Below are 18,528 nucleotides of genomic sequence, written 5' to 3' on the forward strand. Positions count from 1 at the left end.
ACCAAAGAGGGAGAAGAAGGACCGCAGAGGACCTGCCCCAGGTGCTCCCCAGCAGCTGTGCTTTCAGCTCACAGCTCTGTCTCGAGGGTAACAGGTGACCAGAGAGGTGACGGGTGAGGGAGGAGTCGGGCCATCCACTGAGCAGGAGATACACCACAAGTGCCCGGCGTCCCATCCTGAGTCCCCAAGAAAGAACAAAAGAGACTGATGAAAAGGACTGATGTGGGAGACTGAACAGAGAACTGGGGGTGTGGGAAGGGGACAGAAAAGATTTTTAGGGGCCGGCCCCGTGGCCGAGTGGTTAAGTTCGTGCGATCCAATTCGGCGGCCCAGGGTTCCGCTGGTTCGGATCCTGGGCACAGACATGGCACCGCTCGTCAGGCCACGCTGAGGCAGCGTCCCACATGCCACAACTAGAAGGACCAACAACTAGAATATACAACTATGTACTAGGTGGATTTGGGGAGAAAAAGCAGAAAAAAAGGATTGGCAACAGTTGTTAGCTCAGGTGCCAATCTTTAAAAAAGAAAAGATTTTTAGCATCCTAGAAATGGAAAGCAATCAAACCAAGAGGCAACCAAGATCCAATCCAGTATCATGAACTGAGGTGTAAAGAAGGGGGACAAGCCCAACTCTATTTAAATTCCAGGCCTGGATTTAAATCCTGGCCCGGCCACTCACTAGTTATAGAACTTGGGCAAGTGGGCTCACCTTAAATGTGCCTCAGTTTCATCATCTGTAAAATGGGTAGTAGCGATAATAACAGAACCTGCGCCTCATATGGCCCACATGATTCAACGCATGCAAGGCGCCCAGCACAGTGCCTAGAAAGAGTAAGCACTCAGTTAACCTGATAGAAAAGAGTTCTGTAAACACCGTAAAAAAGAAAAATGTCCTATAGACGTTTGGCATTATTAATGAAGGTACGGAGATCAGGACGACCCAGGGAAACGCTGGAAGGAGAGTGAAGCTGGGAGGAAGCTTTTTCAATGCCTCCGGCCTTGGAACAAGGTAAAGGCCCAAAGGCAGCTTTGAGAGTCAGCATCCCCCACGCACGATAAGCAAATGGGGGAAGGGGGCTGCTTTGCACCTCAGCCGTAACTCTGGCCTTCCACTGGCCCCTCCAGCTGAGGGCCCACGCAGCTTGGCCAGTGCATGGCCATCACTAGGGAAGCTGGAAGAAAGGAACACTCAGATGTTCCCTCAGAAGACCTCACACCCACAGTGGCGAGGCTATGGCCCCAAGCAGCCCGAACCTCTCCACGTTAAGCCATGGCTGCCCAGGCAGCAGACAGCTTAGCACAGCAGAAAAGGCATCTGCTTAAGAATCAAACACCCTGGGGTTTGAATCCCAGCTCTGCCTCTCACTAGCGTACAGCCCAGGAGAAGATCTGGCGCTGACAATGAGCCCAGGAGGAGCGCACCATCACTCGATGCGCTGCCTCTGCCACAGTCCAGCAGCTGGGTGCCCTGACCCTGGCCCAACACACAGAGGCACCTCAGATGGGCAAGCCCAAAGTCCAGACTTTCCATGGAAACAGGGAGGCTCCGTAGCCCGGAATGCCCCAGGCAACTCCCCTGCCCCCTAGCACTACCCCTGAGGACAATGAGGCACTGTTTTCCAGAGGGTCAAGACTGCTGAGAAGCTGAACGAAGACATGTCCAGATTCCAGCAGCAACTGGGTATTGCCAACAGCTGGCCGGTTCCCCCTGCGAGAGATGGGGAAGGCAAACTATCTAGGCCTCAACTGGACCCACCCTTTGCCATAGAGGCCATTTCCTGGGGATGGCCCCAAGGACAGAAATTTTAAAGGTAACTAGCAATTACTCAGCAGGCCCCATGGCTCATCCCCTGGTTAGTCACTGAGCACTTACTACCTCATTACAATTAAGATGACCAGATCTGGAACTGGATCAGTCTGGGTTCCAATCCCAGCTCCCCCACTGAACTTCCGAGAGCTCGGGTTTCCACATCTGTAAAGCGGAGATAAAACATCTCCCTCTCAGAATGGCCATGGCTTCGACGATACACGTAAAGTGCTGAGTCCCGTGCCTGTCTCCCATCAAGCACCCGTAATCCCGACGGGACGGCAGCCGTGGTCACAGGCCCCCGCAAGCGCACGAGGAACAGGGACGAGGGGAGAGTGAGGAGTTGGGTCAGAAAACGTAATCAGAGTGCATCTCAGTGTTGTGGGAACTCTGTCCAGGAAACTCCAGCCAGAACTCGAACAGGGAGAACTCCCAGCCAAACCAGCGTCTAAACAGTAATGAGAAAAGCCACCAGCAGCCACCCCACAGCACAAAGCGAAGAGAACACACAGGGAAGGGCTGTGTTTATGTTTTTCTGCCCAAAGAGCTATAAATTTGTAACTTATTAAACAGCACATGGTGAGTCTGTCACTAGCAGGTATGGGGAGGGAAGAGTTCGCCAACTTTTTTTAAGAACAAAAACCAAAGTCCCAGGAGAGACTCTGCCCCCTCCCGCCTGGCCACAGGACAGACTGTAAACTCTCCCCTGTTTCAGGGACCAGGAGGCTCACAGCTGAGAGCACTCTCAGGAGAAAAATAAAAACAAGAGGCCCGGCCTTTGTGTCCACCCTAACTAAGAAAAACAGCTGACGGGCAGGGTGCTGAGCAGCCATCCGGACAGCTGATGGGGCCTGAGCACACAGGCAAATTCCTCTCCCCTCCTGCACACCCCATTCCTCCCCACCCTAGGCTCCGGATCAGCCAGGCGTGGCTGGCCCCCTGGGAGCTCAGGCCAAGGAAGTCGGGCAGCCCGGATTCAAACAACTGGGGAGCGTGTGGTGGAAAGCAGAGCCTGTGGTGGAAGGCAACAGAAGTCACAGGTGGCAGCCATCACCCTGCTGGGACCCCTCCTTCACACGCCTGCTAGCCCCCTCCTCAGGAAGAAAGGCCTCTGGGTACACAAGAGCTGCAGAGCTAGAAGCTAGGGATTGGGCTTCAGGTCAGGGTTTTGTCATTTCATGGCTGTGCAGCCTTGGGCAAGTGAGTCAACCCCTCTTAGTCTCAGTCTTCTCAATTTGTAAAAGGCAGGTAGTAATGAGGGCAGTGGCCCTAAGGGGATCTTATAGAGGGTTGCGGTGAGGACAGGACAAGTTAAGGTACGGGGAACCACTCCATAAACAGCAAATTTAAATTCCTACAATCCCCTCTGCCAGTACACTCTCTTTCCTTTCATAGACTAACTCAGTTTCCTGGCCCTAAATGGAAGACTGTCAGAAGACAGGAATTCCGGACTTCGACTGTAAACTCCTCAAAGACTTTCTCAGTCCTTCAAACAGCACCAGGACCGTGCAGAAGCAACAGAACCACACCAGCATCTCAGAAACTGTAACTCTGCTCCCCAGTTCCCACTGGGAAAGCATCGAGACTTTCAGATCCTGATTCAAAAAATATCTTCCAGCCTCCTTTCAGCTTAGTTATTTTTATGTGAAAAAAAATACCTGCCTGGAAGCCATGCCAACCTTGAATGTGTTGGAAAAATGGGTGCCAAGCCTGACCCAGAGGCAGAACTATGCTTGGCAGCCATCACACTCTGCAAAACAGGCAGGATCGTACACCATCCCCAGCTCCAGGATCTCTCAGGGGCAGCCTGATGCCCCCAGAACGCTGCCAGGTCCCAGTCCTTCTCCCTGGCCCCTTGGAAGTCTAGTGCCTACAAACAGCCAGTCTTAACTTAGTGCCCTGTGTGCTTGGGGGAGGCCCGTCAGTGCTGTCTGATGAATCCAGTCCTCAGAGCCTGGGACAGAGAAAGCATCAGTGGTCATACAAGCCACCCACAGTCCAGAGAGGGAAGACAAGGCTCCTACAGAGAAGAAACTTTTCCCCCCTCCTCACCTCCCCAGTTTAGAGGCCCTCCAGCCACAGGCAAGAAGGGGAGGGAGAGAGAGTGAATCCTCCCACTCCAGGGTTCATGCCACCAAGGCATTCCCAGCACCCTGGCCCAACCTGCCTTGGGTTTAGCGTCTGGTTCCAGGAGATACTTTCTCCCGCCCCAACACCAGATCAGGAATGGACTGAAAAGAGGCGTTTTGGAGCTCCAATAACACGAAAACAGTAAAACTCTGTTCCGGGCATCCTGTCCTCTTTACCTGTGTGGCTTCCAGCACGATCTGATATTAGGGGGCTGGGGGCACTCTGCCAGCCAGGACAGGTTCAGAGATCCCCATACCTTGGGGCCCACTTCCCTCCTCATTCCCCTGGCATTTCCCCAGAGTCTGGAAGTGGGGGGAGAATCATGTCTTACTCTCCCAGGACTAGGCTGGTCTGCGATATGAAAGGGGAGGAGCTGGTCCACAGAGTGCAGAGGGCGGTCAGTGAAACGGAGTGACCGGTCCATGAAACAGAGCGGCCAGACGCGAAGTGGGGGGTGAGTGGGACACATGGGAAACTTGTCTTTGTGGGGGTGTGGTCATCAGAGCCTCATCAAGTTGTGAATCTGACTTGGGAAATGAAAGGGGTGGGCTCAGAGGGGCTATCCCTGAAGTGGGGGTACCAGACTGTGAAGTGGGGGCGGGAGCGGGAGCAGGTCCTAGAAATGAGGGACCAGTCCATGGGCTCAGGCAGCTGCTCCCCGAGTTGGGCGATCGATCTGTGAGGTGGGGGTGGGGGAGCGGTCTGTGAACTCAGGGTCCCATTGCTAGGAGGTGATCTGGTCCAGGCAGTAGGGGTCCCATCCTCGAGGCGGACGGGGCACGTCCCTGAGCTGCAAGCTGCTCGCTGGGGCTGGTCTGGGAGATGGGGGTGGGTCCCCGAGTCCAGGGTCCGGAGGTGGGGCCGTCCCCGAGGCGGGGGGTGGCGGCTGTGAGGACGGCGGCGGAGCCGGCCTGGCCCGGGACTCGGGCCCAGCCCTGGATACCGGCTCCGCGGAGCCCCGGCGGGCAGGGACCGGAGCCGAGACGCGGGCCGCCGCGGGTGGGATCCCGCCGCCCCCGCCGCTCGCTCGCGCCCGCCCGGGCCGGGGCCGCGCGCCCCTCGGGCTTCCTCCCTCGGCCTCCCGCTCACTCACCCAGGTCGTCCATGGCGGGGCCACGGGCGCCGGGAACCGGCTCGGCGTCGCGCTCGCTGCCCGTCCCGGGGCCGCTCCTCTCCGTCCCGCAACTTTTCCGCCGCGAGCCTCGGCCCAGAACGGAACGCGCCGCCGCTAACGCGCGCGCCCGCGCCCGCCGCGCGCCCCGCCCCCGCCGCCGGCCCACGGGCGCGCGCCCCGCCCGCGGTCGCCCCCGCGAGCCTGCTGGCCCCACCCCGTGCGCACGCCGGCCCCGCCCCCGCCGCCGGCCCGCGAGCGCGCGCCCAGCCCGGACGGTGGGGGACACTGGGCGGGGCGGCGGCGCCCCCTCGCGGCCCAGCCGGCCGGTGGGAGGCTCCCAGGCTTTAAAGGCGCTGCCGTCAGTCTTTCTGTCTGTCTCAAAGTCACATGCCTGACCGTCTGGCTGACGGCTCCATCCGCCTGTCTTGACTTCTCCCAGTCTGACCTGTGCCTGTCCATCCATCGGTCACTCACTCATCCCATGTCTATCCACTGGAGAGTCAGATTTGTCGGCCTGTCTGTCTCCTAGTAGGTCACCTCCCAGAAGAACCCTAAATGAGTCCAGGCAAGGCCAGGAGCCTTTGAAGGAGCTTTCCTGGGATTGCCTTTTGCACCCATGGCAGTGCGGCCTGCAGGCCAGACTGTGGGGCCAGATTCAATTCTTTCGAGGTTATATATCCTTTAATCTTCCATTCGTCCGCCCTCCCTAGAGGGAGACTTTTCCAAAACTCTGCATGGAGCAAAGAGAACCCCACCTTAGACATTAAAGGAAAAACTACAGCGAAGTGGGCACAGTTTCCTGAAATACCCCATTGCCATCCCAGACCCCAGAGCGGCTCTGCTCCCACACTCGGAAATCAGGAGATAGCAACAGCTGCCTTTATTGAGTGCCAGGTAGTATATAGCTACTATCTAAATTAACTCTCACAGTTATTACTATCAGCCCCTCCTCACACTTGGGAAAGGGCAATGGTGGTCTGTCGATTTTATAGAAAAGTGTTCTGTAAACACAACGTCAAGCTCTCCTTCCCGCGGGAATCCAGCCCCCAAGACCCTGTGTGTCAGGTCAGGTCCTCCAGGAAGCAGATGTTCGGAAAGTGTTGGAGGTAACGCCTGTGAAAGAGAAAAGGGAAGAAGCAAGATTGAGCAAGGAGGGCGTCAGAACTGACAAAGATAGGCCAACCCAACTGGGAGCCCCTGAGCAAAAATTCTTAGAGGAGTCCTCATTGGGCAGAAGCTTGCGGGCCCCAGTCTTCAGCCGTTGGCTGGGGCTGCCCAGGAAGCGTGTGGCCTTCCCCTGAAAGCTTGATCTGGAAGCTGTCATTCCTGGAGCTGGATGACAAGCTCTGTTTTGAAGGTGGAACCAAGCAGCTCACTTCTGTGGCTGCTGCATCTTCCTATACCAAAATTTAAGAGCCAAGACTGCTCCCCAGCTAGGCAGTCGCTCTATTTCATCCCCTTCCAACCTCTCGTGGACCTCTGTGCTGTAGGTACTTCTCACCGCTGCTGCTGCCGTTTACATTTAGTGATGGGATTGTTTAACAAATGTCTCCTTATCAGACTAAAAGTATGTGAGGGCAGGAACCATGTGCATTTCTGCTCACCCCATGTCCATACTTACTATGTGTGTGGCACATGGGAGGTGCTCAATATATATTTGCTGAATGACTGGCAGGCATTTTGCCTGACACTTGGAAGAAAGCAAATCATAGTCCCGTTCCTCAGAAAGTTCACAGTTTAATGGAAAAAACAGAAGATAAGGTAGTCAGATCCCTCATTAAGTCACTCAATGATGAGATATTTAACAGTGCTTGCTCTGGACCGGGAGCTGTGCTGAGGTTGGAGATACAGTGATGAATAAGACTGATGTGGTGCCTGCCTTCTTGGGGTTTACCGGCCAAAAGGGCAGGCAGGCGAGCAAACAGGCCATAGTCATCCTTCCTGTGTAATTTAAAATTTTTTAATGGCCACTTTAGAAAATGTAAAAAAAAATAATAATAAAAATAAAATTAATCTTAAAACATTTTATTTAGGGGCCGGCCCAGTGGTACAGCGGTTAAGTTCACACGTTGCACTTCCCGTCGGCCCGGGGTTCACCAGTTCGGATCCCAGTTGCAGACATGGCACCGCTTGGCAAGCCGTTGCTGTGGTAGGCGTCCCACGTATAAAGTAGAGGAAGATGGGCACAGATGTTAGCTCAGGGCCAGTCTTCCTCAGCAAAAAGAGGAGTATTGGCAGTAGTTAGCTCAGGGCCAATCCTCCTCCTCAAAAAAAAATGTATTTAATCCAAGATATCTTAAATGTTATCATTTCAACTTTTAATCAACATGAAAAATCAGAGATATCTAACTTTTTTTTCATACGAAATCTTCGAAATCCAATGTGTATTTTACGCCTTCAGCATATCTCAGTTTGATTAGCTGCGTTTCACATGCTCAATAGCCACGCGTAGCTAGCGGCTACCACATTGGACAGCACAGCTCTAAATGTTAGCTGGCATCATTATTTTTGGGGATTTCAACCTAAAAGCCATTTCCTCAAAAAACCATTCCCTGACCTGCGGGACCCATGTTATTAAGATCTTTTTTTAGCACCCTGGAAGCACTCCTCATAGTTATAATTAAACAATTCTGGGGCCTGCCTCATGGCCAAGTGGTTAAGTTCTCGAGCTCCACTTCGGCGGCCCAGGCTTTTGCCGGCGCGTCCTGGGCACAGACATGGCACCACTCATCAGGCCATGCTGAGGCAGCACCTCACATGCCACAACTAGAAGGACCCACAACTAAAAAAATACACAACTATATACAGAGGGGATTTGGGGAGAAAAAAAGCAGGAAAAAAGAACCCCAGTTCTTACGCACTCATTATTTGTGTCCGTCATCTCCTAATAGACACTCCCCTCCACGAAGGCAGGGACCGTGTCTGTCTGCAGGGACCATGTCTGTCTGTAGTGACCATGTCTGCTCTACCCCAGTGCCTGGCATGGGGCACAGCACACAGTAGGTGCTCAATAAAAATAGGCTGTGTGAATAACGTTTATTAAGTACTCACTTAATGAATTAAGCTTAGCACTGCACTAATGGGAAGAAGGAGAAGGTTAAGGAAAAAAATATTTAGAACAGTAAATTTCTTTTTTTCTTTTTTCTTTTTTTTAGCTGAGGAAAATTCACCTTGAGCTAACATCTGTGCCAATCTTCCTCTATTTTGTATGTGGGTCACCGCTACAGCATGGCCCCTGTCTAGTGGTGTAGGTCTGCCCCAGGAACCAAAGTGGAGTGCGCTGAACTTAACCATCAGGCCACAGGGCAGCCCCTAGAAGAGTAAATTTCAGAGCTTACAATATAGACGTGGAAATTTTCTGTACAACAGTTGCTCATTCTAGAAAGAAATTTAGAAAAAAACAGGTACACTAAGAGATGAAAATTAGAATTGTCCATATTCCAAAAAAATTAATGACCAACTGAATATTTTCTAGACCATTCTTTCACACACGTGTATCTTTATGTAAATATAAAATGTTTAAATATGTATTTTTGTATGTCTGCACACCACTTTGAAACTTGATTTTTTTTTCCCCACTTAACACCATTTTGAGGACATCTTTTTGTGGCGTTCGATAGTCTTCTAAAACATCATTTCTTTGGGCGAAATAGCATTCTATCGTATAACTGTGCCAGCATTTACTTAGCCAGTTCCCTGGTTACCTTTAGCTATTTCCAAGTTTTCACTATAATGAGCAATGCTGAGAAGAACAACCGTGTAGCTAACTCTTGGAACACATCCTTAATTATTTCCTGAAGATCAATTCCTAGAAGCGGAAGTGCTGTATCAGAGGTTAAGTGCACTGTTGTTAGTCCTTTTGCTGGGTGTTGACAAAGTGCTGTCCGTAAGAGGTGTATCTAGGTAAATATATAATAAAGATTTCATGAGCACTGACTTGCACACAATCTTTTAGGGTGACCCCATAAAGATTCCCCCCAAAACTGGTACAAGTGCCACCAGTGGAATGAGAGATGCGTCAATGACACGGGGACAAAGCTTTCTTATTTTAATGGTTACGTATTTATGTATAATAGAAAAACATCTAATTAGCACATAAAACCAATATGATAGTTCAGGATGAGGCTAAGTAAGAAAAAAAAAGTGGGTCATTTGCAGAAAAATATTTAGTAAGTCATAACACAGTGGGTTCTCAGTTACAGCAAAAATTATGACTGGAGTTTGAGACACTGCCTGGTGAATGGTCACTCCCCGAGAGCATGGTGTAGTTGAAGAAGTTAAGCTGGAGCAAAAGTGCACTCAGAAAAAAAACAAACAGTGTAACAGAAAGTGAGAGCTGAGCTGGAATCCCAGCTTTCCTCAGTTACCAGTGGCAGGATTCCGGGAAAGTGAATGAACTTCGAGAAGCCCCAGCTTGCTCATCCATAAGGCGAGAACGCTGCCGATTCTTCTCCATGACCGACGTTCCACACCTCCCAGGGAGGCAGGGCTTGTACACAAAGAATCGGAGGGTCAGAAGGGATCTCAAGAGATTATCTAGCCCTTCTGTGGAGGGAGCCGGATTTCCCTCGGAAGCTCCCCGCCCTCACTCTCCCTCACGTCCGTTAAGGGCCCCACGTGTTGACAATACGCACACATGGAAGTCATCCATGAGTCCTCCGTGTCCTCGCTGTCATAGCCTGCGTCCCTCCCCTATTTCCACCTCCGCTGTCATCTCCCTCGTGGCAGCCACGCCACCACCTGGGATTACGACACTAACCTCCAAAGTGGGCCCCTAGGGTTTGTTTTCCACCCAGAAGCCAATGTCTTTAAAAAAAAAATCAACTTAATTGAGGTATAATCTGTACCCAGTAAAATGCACCCATTTATACACATCCATGTATCCACCTCGTCAATCAAGACACAGAACTTTCCATCACTCCTTCGTGCCCTTTGCATTTGATCGCCTGCCCACTGCTGGCCCCAGGTAACCGCTGATTTGCTTTCTGTCACTATAGAGTAGTTTGCATTTTCTACAATGCATCTATATAAATGGAGTCATACAGTATGTGTTCGCTCTCTCTTTTTTTGAGGGGGCAGGGAAGATTAGCCCTGAGCTAACATCCGCCGCCAATCCTCCTCTTTTTGCTGAGGAAGACTGGCCCTGAGCTAACATCTGTGCCCATCTTCCTCTACTTTATATGTGGGACACCTACCACAGCATGGCTTGAGGAGCAGTGCATAGATCCGAACCCAGGATCTGAACTGGTGAACCCCAGGCCCCCGAAGCAGAGCATGCGAACCCAACCTCTATGCCACCAGGCTGGCCCCATCTCTCTTTTTTTTCCACAGGATGTGGGGAGGTCTGGCTTCTTTGGCTCAGTGTGTTCATGAGACACGTCCATGTCTTGCGTGTATCAAGACTTTGCTCTTTTTATTGCTGAGTCGCACTCCATTGTATGGATGTACCACCGTTTGTTTCTCTATTGTCCTGTTGACGGATATTTGGGTTATTTCTCCAGTTTTGGCCGCTGTGAGTAAAGCTGCTATGAACATTCATATAGAAGTCTTTTTGTGGACATGTTTTCATTTCTCTTAGATAAATACCTAGGAGTGGAAGGGCTGGGTCACAAAGTAATGTTTAAAAAATGTACGTTGTCTCATCATCATTCCCCTGCTTAAGCATTCCAGTGGTTTCCTGTTGCACTTGGAATAGAATCCAAACTCCTCAAAGGGTGTCCAAGGCCACACCTCAGCTCTCATCTTCTTCCAGTCTCCCCTGGTTCCTCACACTCCAGCCACACTGGCCTCTATTATGTCCCTTGAGCACAGAAAGCTAGTTCTGACTTTGGAGTGTTGGCAGCTGTGAGCCCCTTTCTGGAATGTTCTTCCCAGATCTTGGCCTGGCTGTTCCTGCTCATAATTGAAGTCTCAGTTCGTGCATCAGTTCTGTGTGTCCTGGACATTTTATCTAAAGTGTCCCCAACCCCCATCAGACCCTGTCCCTTTATCCTGGTTTATTTTATTTACTTTTCCCTTCTGACATTATGTTCTGTGTCAATTTGTTTACCTGTTTATTATTTGTCTCTCCTTCTCCAATTAAAATGGCAACACTATGAGAAAAGGGACTGTGCCCGTCACTGTCTAGAACGGTGGGTGTTCAGTAAATATTATTTGAAAGAATAAAAGGCTGGGGTCACCGAGGTACAAAGAGAAGTTGACGGGGCTGTAGAGTTCGTTGCAGGATCAGGACGAGAACCCCAGCATCCCAGTACCCAGCCCAAGCCTGTCTCCTTTATCACGGGCCATTCGCGCAGTTTCCCTGGACTGACAGTAAAGACCCACGTACAGTGTTCTTAGTTGCAGTGCTGTTTTTAGCAACCCAAATATCCATCAATAGGGGATTGGTTAAATAAATTACATTCAGTCCTACAATGGAAAACCGTGGAGCCACAGAAGAGATTGAGGAAGCCTATTATGTACTGATATGAAACAGTCTCCAAGATCTAAAAAAATACAACTGGACAGTGTATGTAACATGTGTATCATTTGTGGAAAAAAGTAGGAAACAATATGTTTGTTTATGAGATGCTTACACATGCTGGCACAGCTCTGGAATACGAAAACACTAGTGTTGAGGAGTGGGGGGCAGGGGGAATGGGCGGCTAGGGGGCAGGAGTGGGAAGATTTCACTAAATACCCTTTGAATCTTTTGAATTTTGAACCCCATATACAATTTTACCTATTCCCAAAATGAATTAATATTTTAAAATACAGCTACATTGTAAAAATCACACAACTGACATTAACGTGAAGGGGAATCAACCGCTTAAGAGTGCTTCAAATGAGGCTTGTAAAATGTTTCCTGGAAAAGAGCTAACTTGACCTGATTTTGGGAGAATGGGAGGCGGTGGGAAGGGCATTCCAGAAGGAAGGGCGGGTATTCAGAAAGTACGCCAAGAGCCCCAGAATAGGGGCAGGAAGACTGAAAGTTTCCAGCCTCCTCTACTTATCGTACGGGTGAGCCAGGTGGCTCAGAGAGTGGGTCCCAGCAAGCACTTCAGCCCTCTTTGGAGAAACCCTTAAGGTCCAGGAGTCCCAAGACAGACAAGAGTTCAAATCCCGGCTCTGCCACCTGTCAACTGTGCAGCCTTGGGCACGATCCTCATCTTTCTGAGCCTCGGTTTTCTCATCAGTACAATGGGCATGAGGCTCTGCAGGTCTGATACTTAGCTGGGTGTTTTGGGCAAGTGTTTAACCACTCTGAGCCTCAGCTGCCTTAACCATAAATTCTGGATAATAAAACATACACCTCCCAAGGTTGTGATGTGGTTTCAACAACAACAACAAAAATGCAAGAAAAAGGCTGAGGAATTGTGCATCTAATTATCATGGGAGAACCCAAGTGGGACTTTCAGGCTAGAGGAAAAAGGACAGATTTGGGAATTTATCCAGCCACCAAAGGGTTGCAGAAACAAGGTCATGAATATTATTAATAATGTTAATAATTATCATGAATAATTACTATTCTAATAATTCTCTAATGGCGCTTCTCTCACATTAAATAATAAATGTTCCCCCAAATCGTCATTATTCTATATACTAGAGAACATTTATTGTTTAATGTGTGGGTAGCGCCATGTTAAGTGTTTTTACATTATTACCTCATTTAATCCTTGCAAAGATCCAATGGAGGTTTTATGACTATTTTACAGACCAGGAAACTGAGGCTCATAAATAAAGTCACCTGCCCAAGGCCACCCAGGTATGAAGTGGCAAAGTCAGGATTCAAATTCAGGACTGTCTGACTCCAGAGTCCATGTGCTGGCTCTTGAAGGGGAGCGTGGGGGGTTGTGTCACGGTCCCTTGGCAAGTTCAAGGTCCCCAGCTGGCTTGGACACAGTGCCTGAGAAGGCCCTGCTGCCTCTGAATTTGGGGGGAGAGCACCATCTGGGTCACTCACCGTCCTACTGAAAACCTTCATGACATCAGAATAAAGCCAGTGATTCTCCATGACCTCTGACCTCAGGAGAGGACCCAGTGCCATATGTCTTCTCCCAAACTCTTGCCACTTTCTCCCTTCTCAGCTCCAGTCGCAGGGAATGACTTTTGATTCCTCCAAGAAGCCACAACCTCCTGGCTCCAAACCCCTGCAGGAGCTGTTAACCCAGCTGAAATGTGTCCTGCCCTCTTTCTCCTGGTTAACACCTTTCCTTCAGTTCACAGCTCAGCCAACCCATCCTCCAGGAAGCCTTCCCTGATTACCACTCAGCCTTGGATAATTGGTCCCAAAACCCCAACCAAAACATTTAACTCTGTGTCAGGCGCCATTGAAAGCCCTTTCCCTATATTATCTCATTTAATATCCATGAAATTTCCATGGCAGTGGGTCTCATCCTTGGTGGCACATCAGAATCACCTAAGAAGCTTTAAAATATATATATATTTTGCCCAGAACTAACGCTCAGAAATTCTGATTGAATTGGCCTGGAATGCAGCCTCCACATCAGGATTTTTAAAAGCTCCCCAGGCGATTTTGTGAGCAGCCAAGGTGAAGAGCCACTGGCCTCTGAGATAGATGTAATCCTGACACTCCTTTTACAGCCAGGGAAAGTGAGGCGCAGAGACATTAAGCCAGTGGCCTAGGGTCACGCAGCTAGTGAATAGTGCAGCAAGGATTTGAACCCAGAAAGTCTGGTTTCAAAGCTTCAGGGGAAAAAAATCGATTGGCCTTAGTTAATTTCCCCAGTGATGGTGCTCTGTGAGCCAGCTCTTTTCTGAGACAGACACTGAGAGCCCTCGGGCATGGGATATTTTTAACCTACAGAAGCCAGTGATTCTTGCAGACATCTGCGGTGACATGAACACTGAGAAGATTGTTCGGGGGCTGTTAGACCCTTTCCCTGATGAGATAGTCCTCAGATCCAGCATTTCCATCCACTGGAGCCAGTGGGTCCAGGCTGGCTCCAGAGACAGGGTGGGAGGCTGGGGTGGGGGTTGGCTCCATAAGGGGCTGATGTTTCCAAAGATATTTCCATACATGGTGGAGGGGCAGAGGGTCAGCATTACCTCACCCAACCCAGCCCCTTCTCCCTGCTCTCTGTCTGGAAAGGAGCTGGAAAACAAACAAGTGTTGGAACTGGATATGAAATCCACCCTCCTCCTTCGTCCCCTCCCTACCCCGGGAGAGTCCTGTGAAAGCTGCAGAGCACGTCCAAACATCTCTGTCAAACATTCTCCAGATGCTCTCCTACGAGGCTTTGTGGGCAAATACACAGGTACAGCCTTGGGGGAGCCAACTTCAGCCACCTCTAACATTCAAAATATGCACATCCTTCACACAGGCAATCGCACCTATAGAAATGTCCCTAGAAATAGCCCACGAGTAGGCAAAATTCCCCTAGAAATACCCCGTGCGAAGGCAAAGATGCACATCCAGGGGCCGGCCCTCTGGCGCAGCGGCTAAGTTCGCACATTCTGCTTCGGAGGCCTGGGGTTTGCCGGTTCAGATCCCCGGTGCGGACCTATGCACCGCTTGTCAAGCCATGCTGTGGCAGGCATCCCACATATAAGTAGAGGAAGATGGGCACAGCTGTTAGCTCAGGGCCAGTCTTCCTGAACAAAAAGAGGAGGATTGGCGGCAAATGTAAGCTCAGGACTAATCTTCCTAAAAAAAAAAAAAAAAAAGACACACATCCAAAGATGTTCATCATAGCATTGCTTATAATCGGGAAAAACTAGAAACAACCTACATGTCCACCCGTAGGGGGTAGTAGGATATATCCATACCGGACAAGGGTAGCTATGCACTGACACGGAAAATACATCCATGATATATTGTTTAGCAGAAAGAAAAAAGAAGTAGTAGAACTGTGTGCAGAGTCTAATCCAATGTTTGTTAATAATTATTTTGACATATGAATAGAATAATTTGGAGGAACAGTGCATCTGCCTGTGGCGATCTCCTTTAGCAGTGGAGGTGGGATTACAGTGGGAGTTGGTTTCATACACATAACATTTGGATGTTATATACAAACGTGGTAATTTTGTAACCAGGAAAAAATTAGGTTGTGAAACAGAAAACAATAATAGGTAAAAATTGCATGAATCCACTTTTTTTTTTTGAGGAAGATTAGCCCTGAGCCAGCTGCTGCCAATCCTCCTCTTTTTGCTGAGGAAGACTGGCCCTGAGCTAACATCCATGCCCATCTTCCTCTGCTTTATATGTGGGACGCCTGCCACAGCATGGTTTGACAAGCAGTGTCATGTCCACACCCAGGATCTGAACCGGCGAACCCCAGGCCACCGAAGCGGAACTTGCACACTTAACCGCTGCGCCACCAGGCCAGCCCATGAATCTACTTTAAAATGGTTAATTTTATGTTATATGAATTTTACTTCAATTAAAAAAAAAGTCCAGCCCTGTGGCCAAGTGGTTAAAGTTCCATGCTCTGCTTTGGCGGTGGAGTTCGCAGGTTTGGATCCCAGACACAGACATACTCCACTCCTCAGCCATGCTGTGTAGGCATCCCACATCCAAAAAAGAGGAAGATTGGCACAGATGTTAGCTCAGGGAGAATCTTCCTCAGGGAAAAAAAAAAGTGTAACTCAAACTACCCAGCCAAAGGAAGATTCTAGTAGAACTGAGAGAAAAAATATTGCATGTATGTTCCATAAATTTTACTTTTTGTTTAATATTGTCTTGCTTTTCTTAAGCTATTTGTTGATCTTTTTGGTGATTTTTTCATGCTTTTCTTTCTTGTGTCTGCTTACAAGTGAATCATTATTTTACTTACTTGCTATTACAAATTCTAAGAAAATCACACACACATCACCCGGGGCAGTGTTTGCCAGAGCATCATCTGACTTTCTGATCAATACAAAATTTGCCATGGGAGGGAGTATCCATCTTCTATGGCTTCCAGGTCTGTTTGACACCCAGATTAGCCATCTCAGCAACCAGCTAAGGAGGAAAGAAACGGCTGGAGCGCATTTTCAGACCACGCTATCAAGGATACTTATAGCTCCTTGAAATTTCAGCCTCTGGGCCGCACACACTGACTCCTCTTGCAGTTCCCATAATCAACAAGAGGCTCCACACGCCCCTTTGAGCAGTTAGCACTGACCCTTCCTTCCATCACGTGTGCCTGGTTCTGATACATTCGCTTGTCAGGGGACTGTTTTTAACTTCCTAGGACTACGGGTCCTGAACACAGGGTATTCCCTGGTTCCGGGAAACCCACCCTGGGTTCCAGAGAAGAACTGGTGTTAATTTATCTCAGCCATATTCTGAAGACTGATCAGGAAGTGGTTTAGGGGAGTGGTGTGGAAAGCAAACGGCTTTTAGCATCAAACAGTTGCTATGTCAGGGATTGTTCATTCCTTCCACAGATTGCTGATTACATACAGAAAAATGTACTTTTACAGTAGAGAGAGAGCAGTTACTACCTTACCCAGGTGCTTACACTCAGCATCACTCATAGTGGAAGGTGCAGTACAGAGTTCACAGCACCACCTCTGAAGTTCTCTTGATCTAATCAAGCTTTGAGGTCTTGGTTACAGGAAATTCAAGGGACAGAGGAACACCATGGGGGACACAATCAGATAAATCATCACGTGGGACTTCTACAAGATAACTATCTTTGGGGCTGGCCTGGTGGCATAGTGGTTAAGCTCGCTCGCTCTGCTTCGGTGGCCAGGGGTCTGCGAGTTCAGATCCCAGGAACAGACCTACACACTGCTCATCAAACCATGCTGTGGCAGTGTCCCACATACAAAATAGAGCATGATTGACACAGATGTTAGCTCAGGGCCAATCTTCCTCACCAGGAAAAAAAAAATCACTATCTTGGACTCTTCAAAAAATCAGTGTTGTGAAGCAAATAAGAAAGACAGGGAGACTTGTCTAGATTTAAAAAGACTGCAGATGGAATGTAAAATAGTCCAGCCACTCTGGAAAATAATCTGGCAATTTCTTACAAAACTAAACATGCAATTTACCGTATGGCCCAGAGAATTAAAAACTTACGCTTACATAAAAACTTGTACAGGAATGTTCTTAGCAGCTTTATTCATGATAGCAAAATGCTGGAAACAACCCAAATGTCCTTCAAGGGGTGAATGGTTGAACAAACTCTGGTACTTCCATGCAATGGAATACTACTCAGCAAGAAAAAAGGATGGACTATTGATCTATGCACCAACCTGAATGGATCTCAAGGACATTAGCTTAGTGAAAAAAAGTCAGTCTCAAAAAATCACATATCATATGGTTCCATCACACAAAACTCTAGAAAATGCAAACTTCTATAGTGACAGAAGGTGGGGGGAGGCGATGAGAGGGACAGGTGGATTACAAAGGAACAACAGGAAACTTTTGGGAGTTATGGGTGTGTTCACTATCTGGATTGCAGTAATGGTTTCATGGGTGTACATGTTTCAAAACTTATCAAATTGTATGCTTTAAATATGTGTAGTTTAGGGCCCAGCCCAGTGGCACAGCAGTTAAGTGCACACGTTCCACTTGGGCGGCCAGGGGTTCACCGGTTTGGATTCCGGGTTTGGACATGGCACCGCTTGGCAAGGCATCCCACATATAAAGTAGAGGAAGATGGCATGGATGTTAGCTCAGGGCCAGTCTTCCTCAGCAAAAAGAGGAGGATTGGCAGTAGTTAGCTCAGGGCTAATCTTCCTCAAAAAAAAAAATGCAGTTTATTGAATGCCAATTATACCTCAATAAAGCTGTTTGTAAAAAAAAAAAAAAAAAGGAATGGGGAGATAAGTTTCTGTGAAAATTAAATGAAAGGAAGCATGTTAAGTACTTTGCACACAGTAAGTGCTCAGTACTTGTTCTTGGAACTTGACTGGTCTCCTGAGTGGCTCTATCACATCTTCCTGTTTCTTCATGGCACTGAAGCAATCTGTAATTATCTGGTTTATCTGTTTGTTTACTTATTTGTGGTGTGTCTCAAGGCTGTGAGCTCCCTGAAGTAGGGACTGGGTCTACTTTACCCCTGGGGCAATTTTCCCCAGTGCTGCTTTGAACCAATAGATGCCATCCTGCCACCTTCACCCTTAGTAACCACATCCTCTTGCTTACAGGCCACAGGAGTGTTAGATGGTTGGTAGCCTAAGTAGGTCCAGCTGGATCGGCCATGCCCAGGGGTAGGAAGGCTTTTGTGCGGGGACATCCCTGGCCTTCCTAACAGGACAAGACTGGAGGCAGCCAGTGTAGTGGGCACCAGCGCACCACTAGGGGTGAGGGGCCTTGGTGCCAAGCCCAGCTCTGCCCGGGATTCCACAATGGGACCTGAGCAAATTTACTGCGTCCACTTCCCTCCTGGTTGTAAGGAAGAATTTGGACGAGATGCTGCGAATTTGTAACGCTCTGGATGGGGTTGTCTACTTCCGCCGGGACGGAGATGGACTCATTCGATAGCTGTGAGCTTTTTGATAGAAAATACTACTACAACCAAACGCACGCACTCCGCAGTGAG

The 18,528-nt window shown here is 49.0% G+C and overlaps 2 protein-coding genes and 1 long non-coding RNA gene across 12 annotated transcripts in view; 1 reads left to right on the forward strand and 2 right to left on the reverse strand.

The window, feature by feature from the left end:
* The window catches only part of PXN (paxillin), a 46,500-nt gene extending 41,282 nt beyond the window's left edge, over positions 1-5,218 (reverse strand). For 2 of the 9 annotated variants that reach the window (XM_070516175.1, XM_070516174.1), the window contains exon 1: positions 5,033-5,213. In XM_070516175.1, coding sequence (XP_070372276.1) covers positions 5,033-5,045 — 13 coding nt within the window. In that variant the 5' untranslated portion in view covers positions 5,046-5,213. Of the gene's footprint in view, positions 1-711; positions 4,012-4,115; positions 4,256-5,032 lie in introns of those variants that run through there. The other 7 variants (XM_070516178.1, XM_044775760.2, XM_070516183.1 and 4 more) reach the window with 7 other exon arrangements.
* Positions 4,338-18,528, forward strand: part of SIRT4 (sirtuin 4) — a 33,611-nt gene continuing 19,420 nt past the window's right edge. Inside the window, exon 1 of the mRNA XM_044775766.2 lies at positions 4,338-4,393. Within this exon, the coding sequence (XP_044631701.1) occupies positions 4,362-4,393 (32 nt within the window). The 5' untranslated portion in view covers positions 4,338-4,361. The remainder of the gene's footprint in view (positions 4,394-18,528) is intronic.
* Positions 7,063-9,548, reverse strand: LOC123288041 (uncharacterized). 2 transcript variants are annotated; one of them, XR_011505379.1, is made up of 3 exons: positions 9,421-9,548; positions 8,758-8,952; positions 7,063-7,197 (listed from the first exon to the last, which is right to left on the reverse strand). It is a non-coding gene; the product is annotated as an uncharacterized lncRNA (long non-coding RNA). The 2 variants fall into 2 exon arrangements; XR_011505378.1 differs by having other exon boundaries at positions 7,063-7,261.

The sequence above is a fragment of the Equus asinus genome, chromosome 8 (assembly GCF_041296235.1).
Source record: "Equus asinus isolate D_3611 breed Donkey chromosome 8, EquAss-T2T_v2, whole genome shotgun sequence".
Taxonomy (NCBI): domain Eukaryota; kingdom Metazoa; phylum Chordata; class Mammalia; order Perissodactyla; family Equidae; genus Equus; species Equus asinus.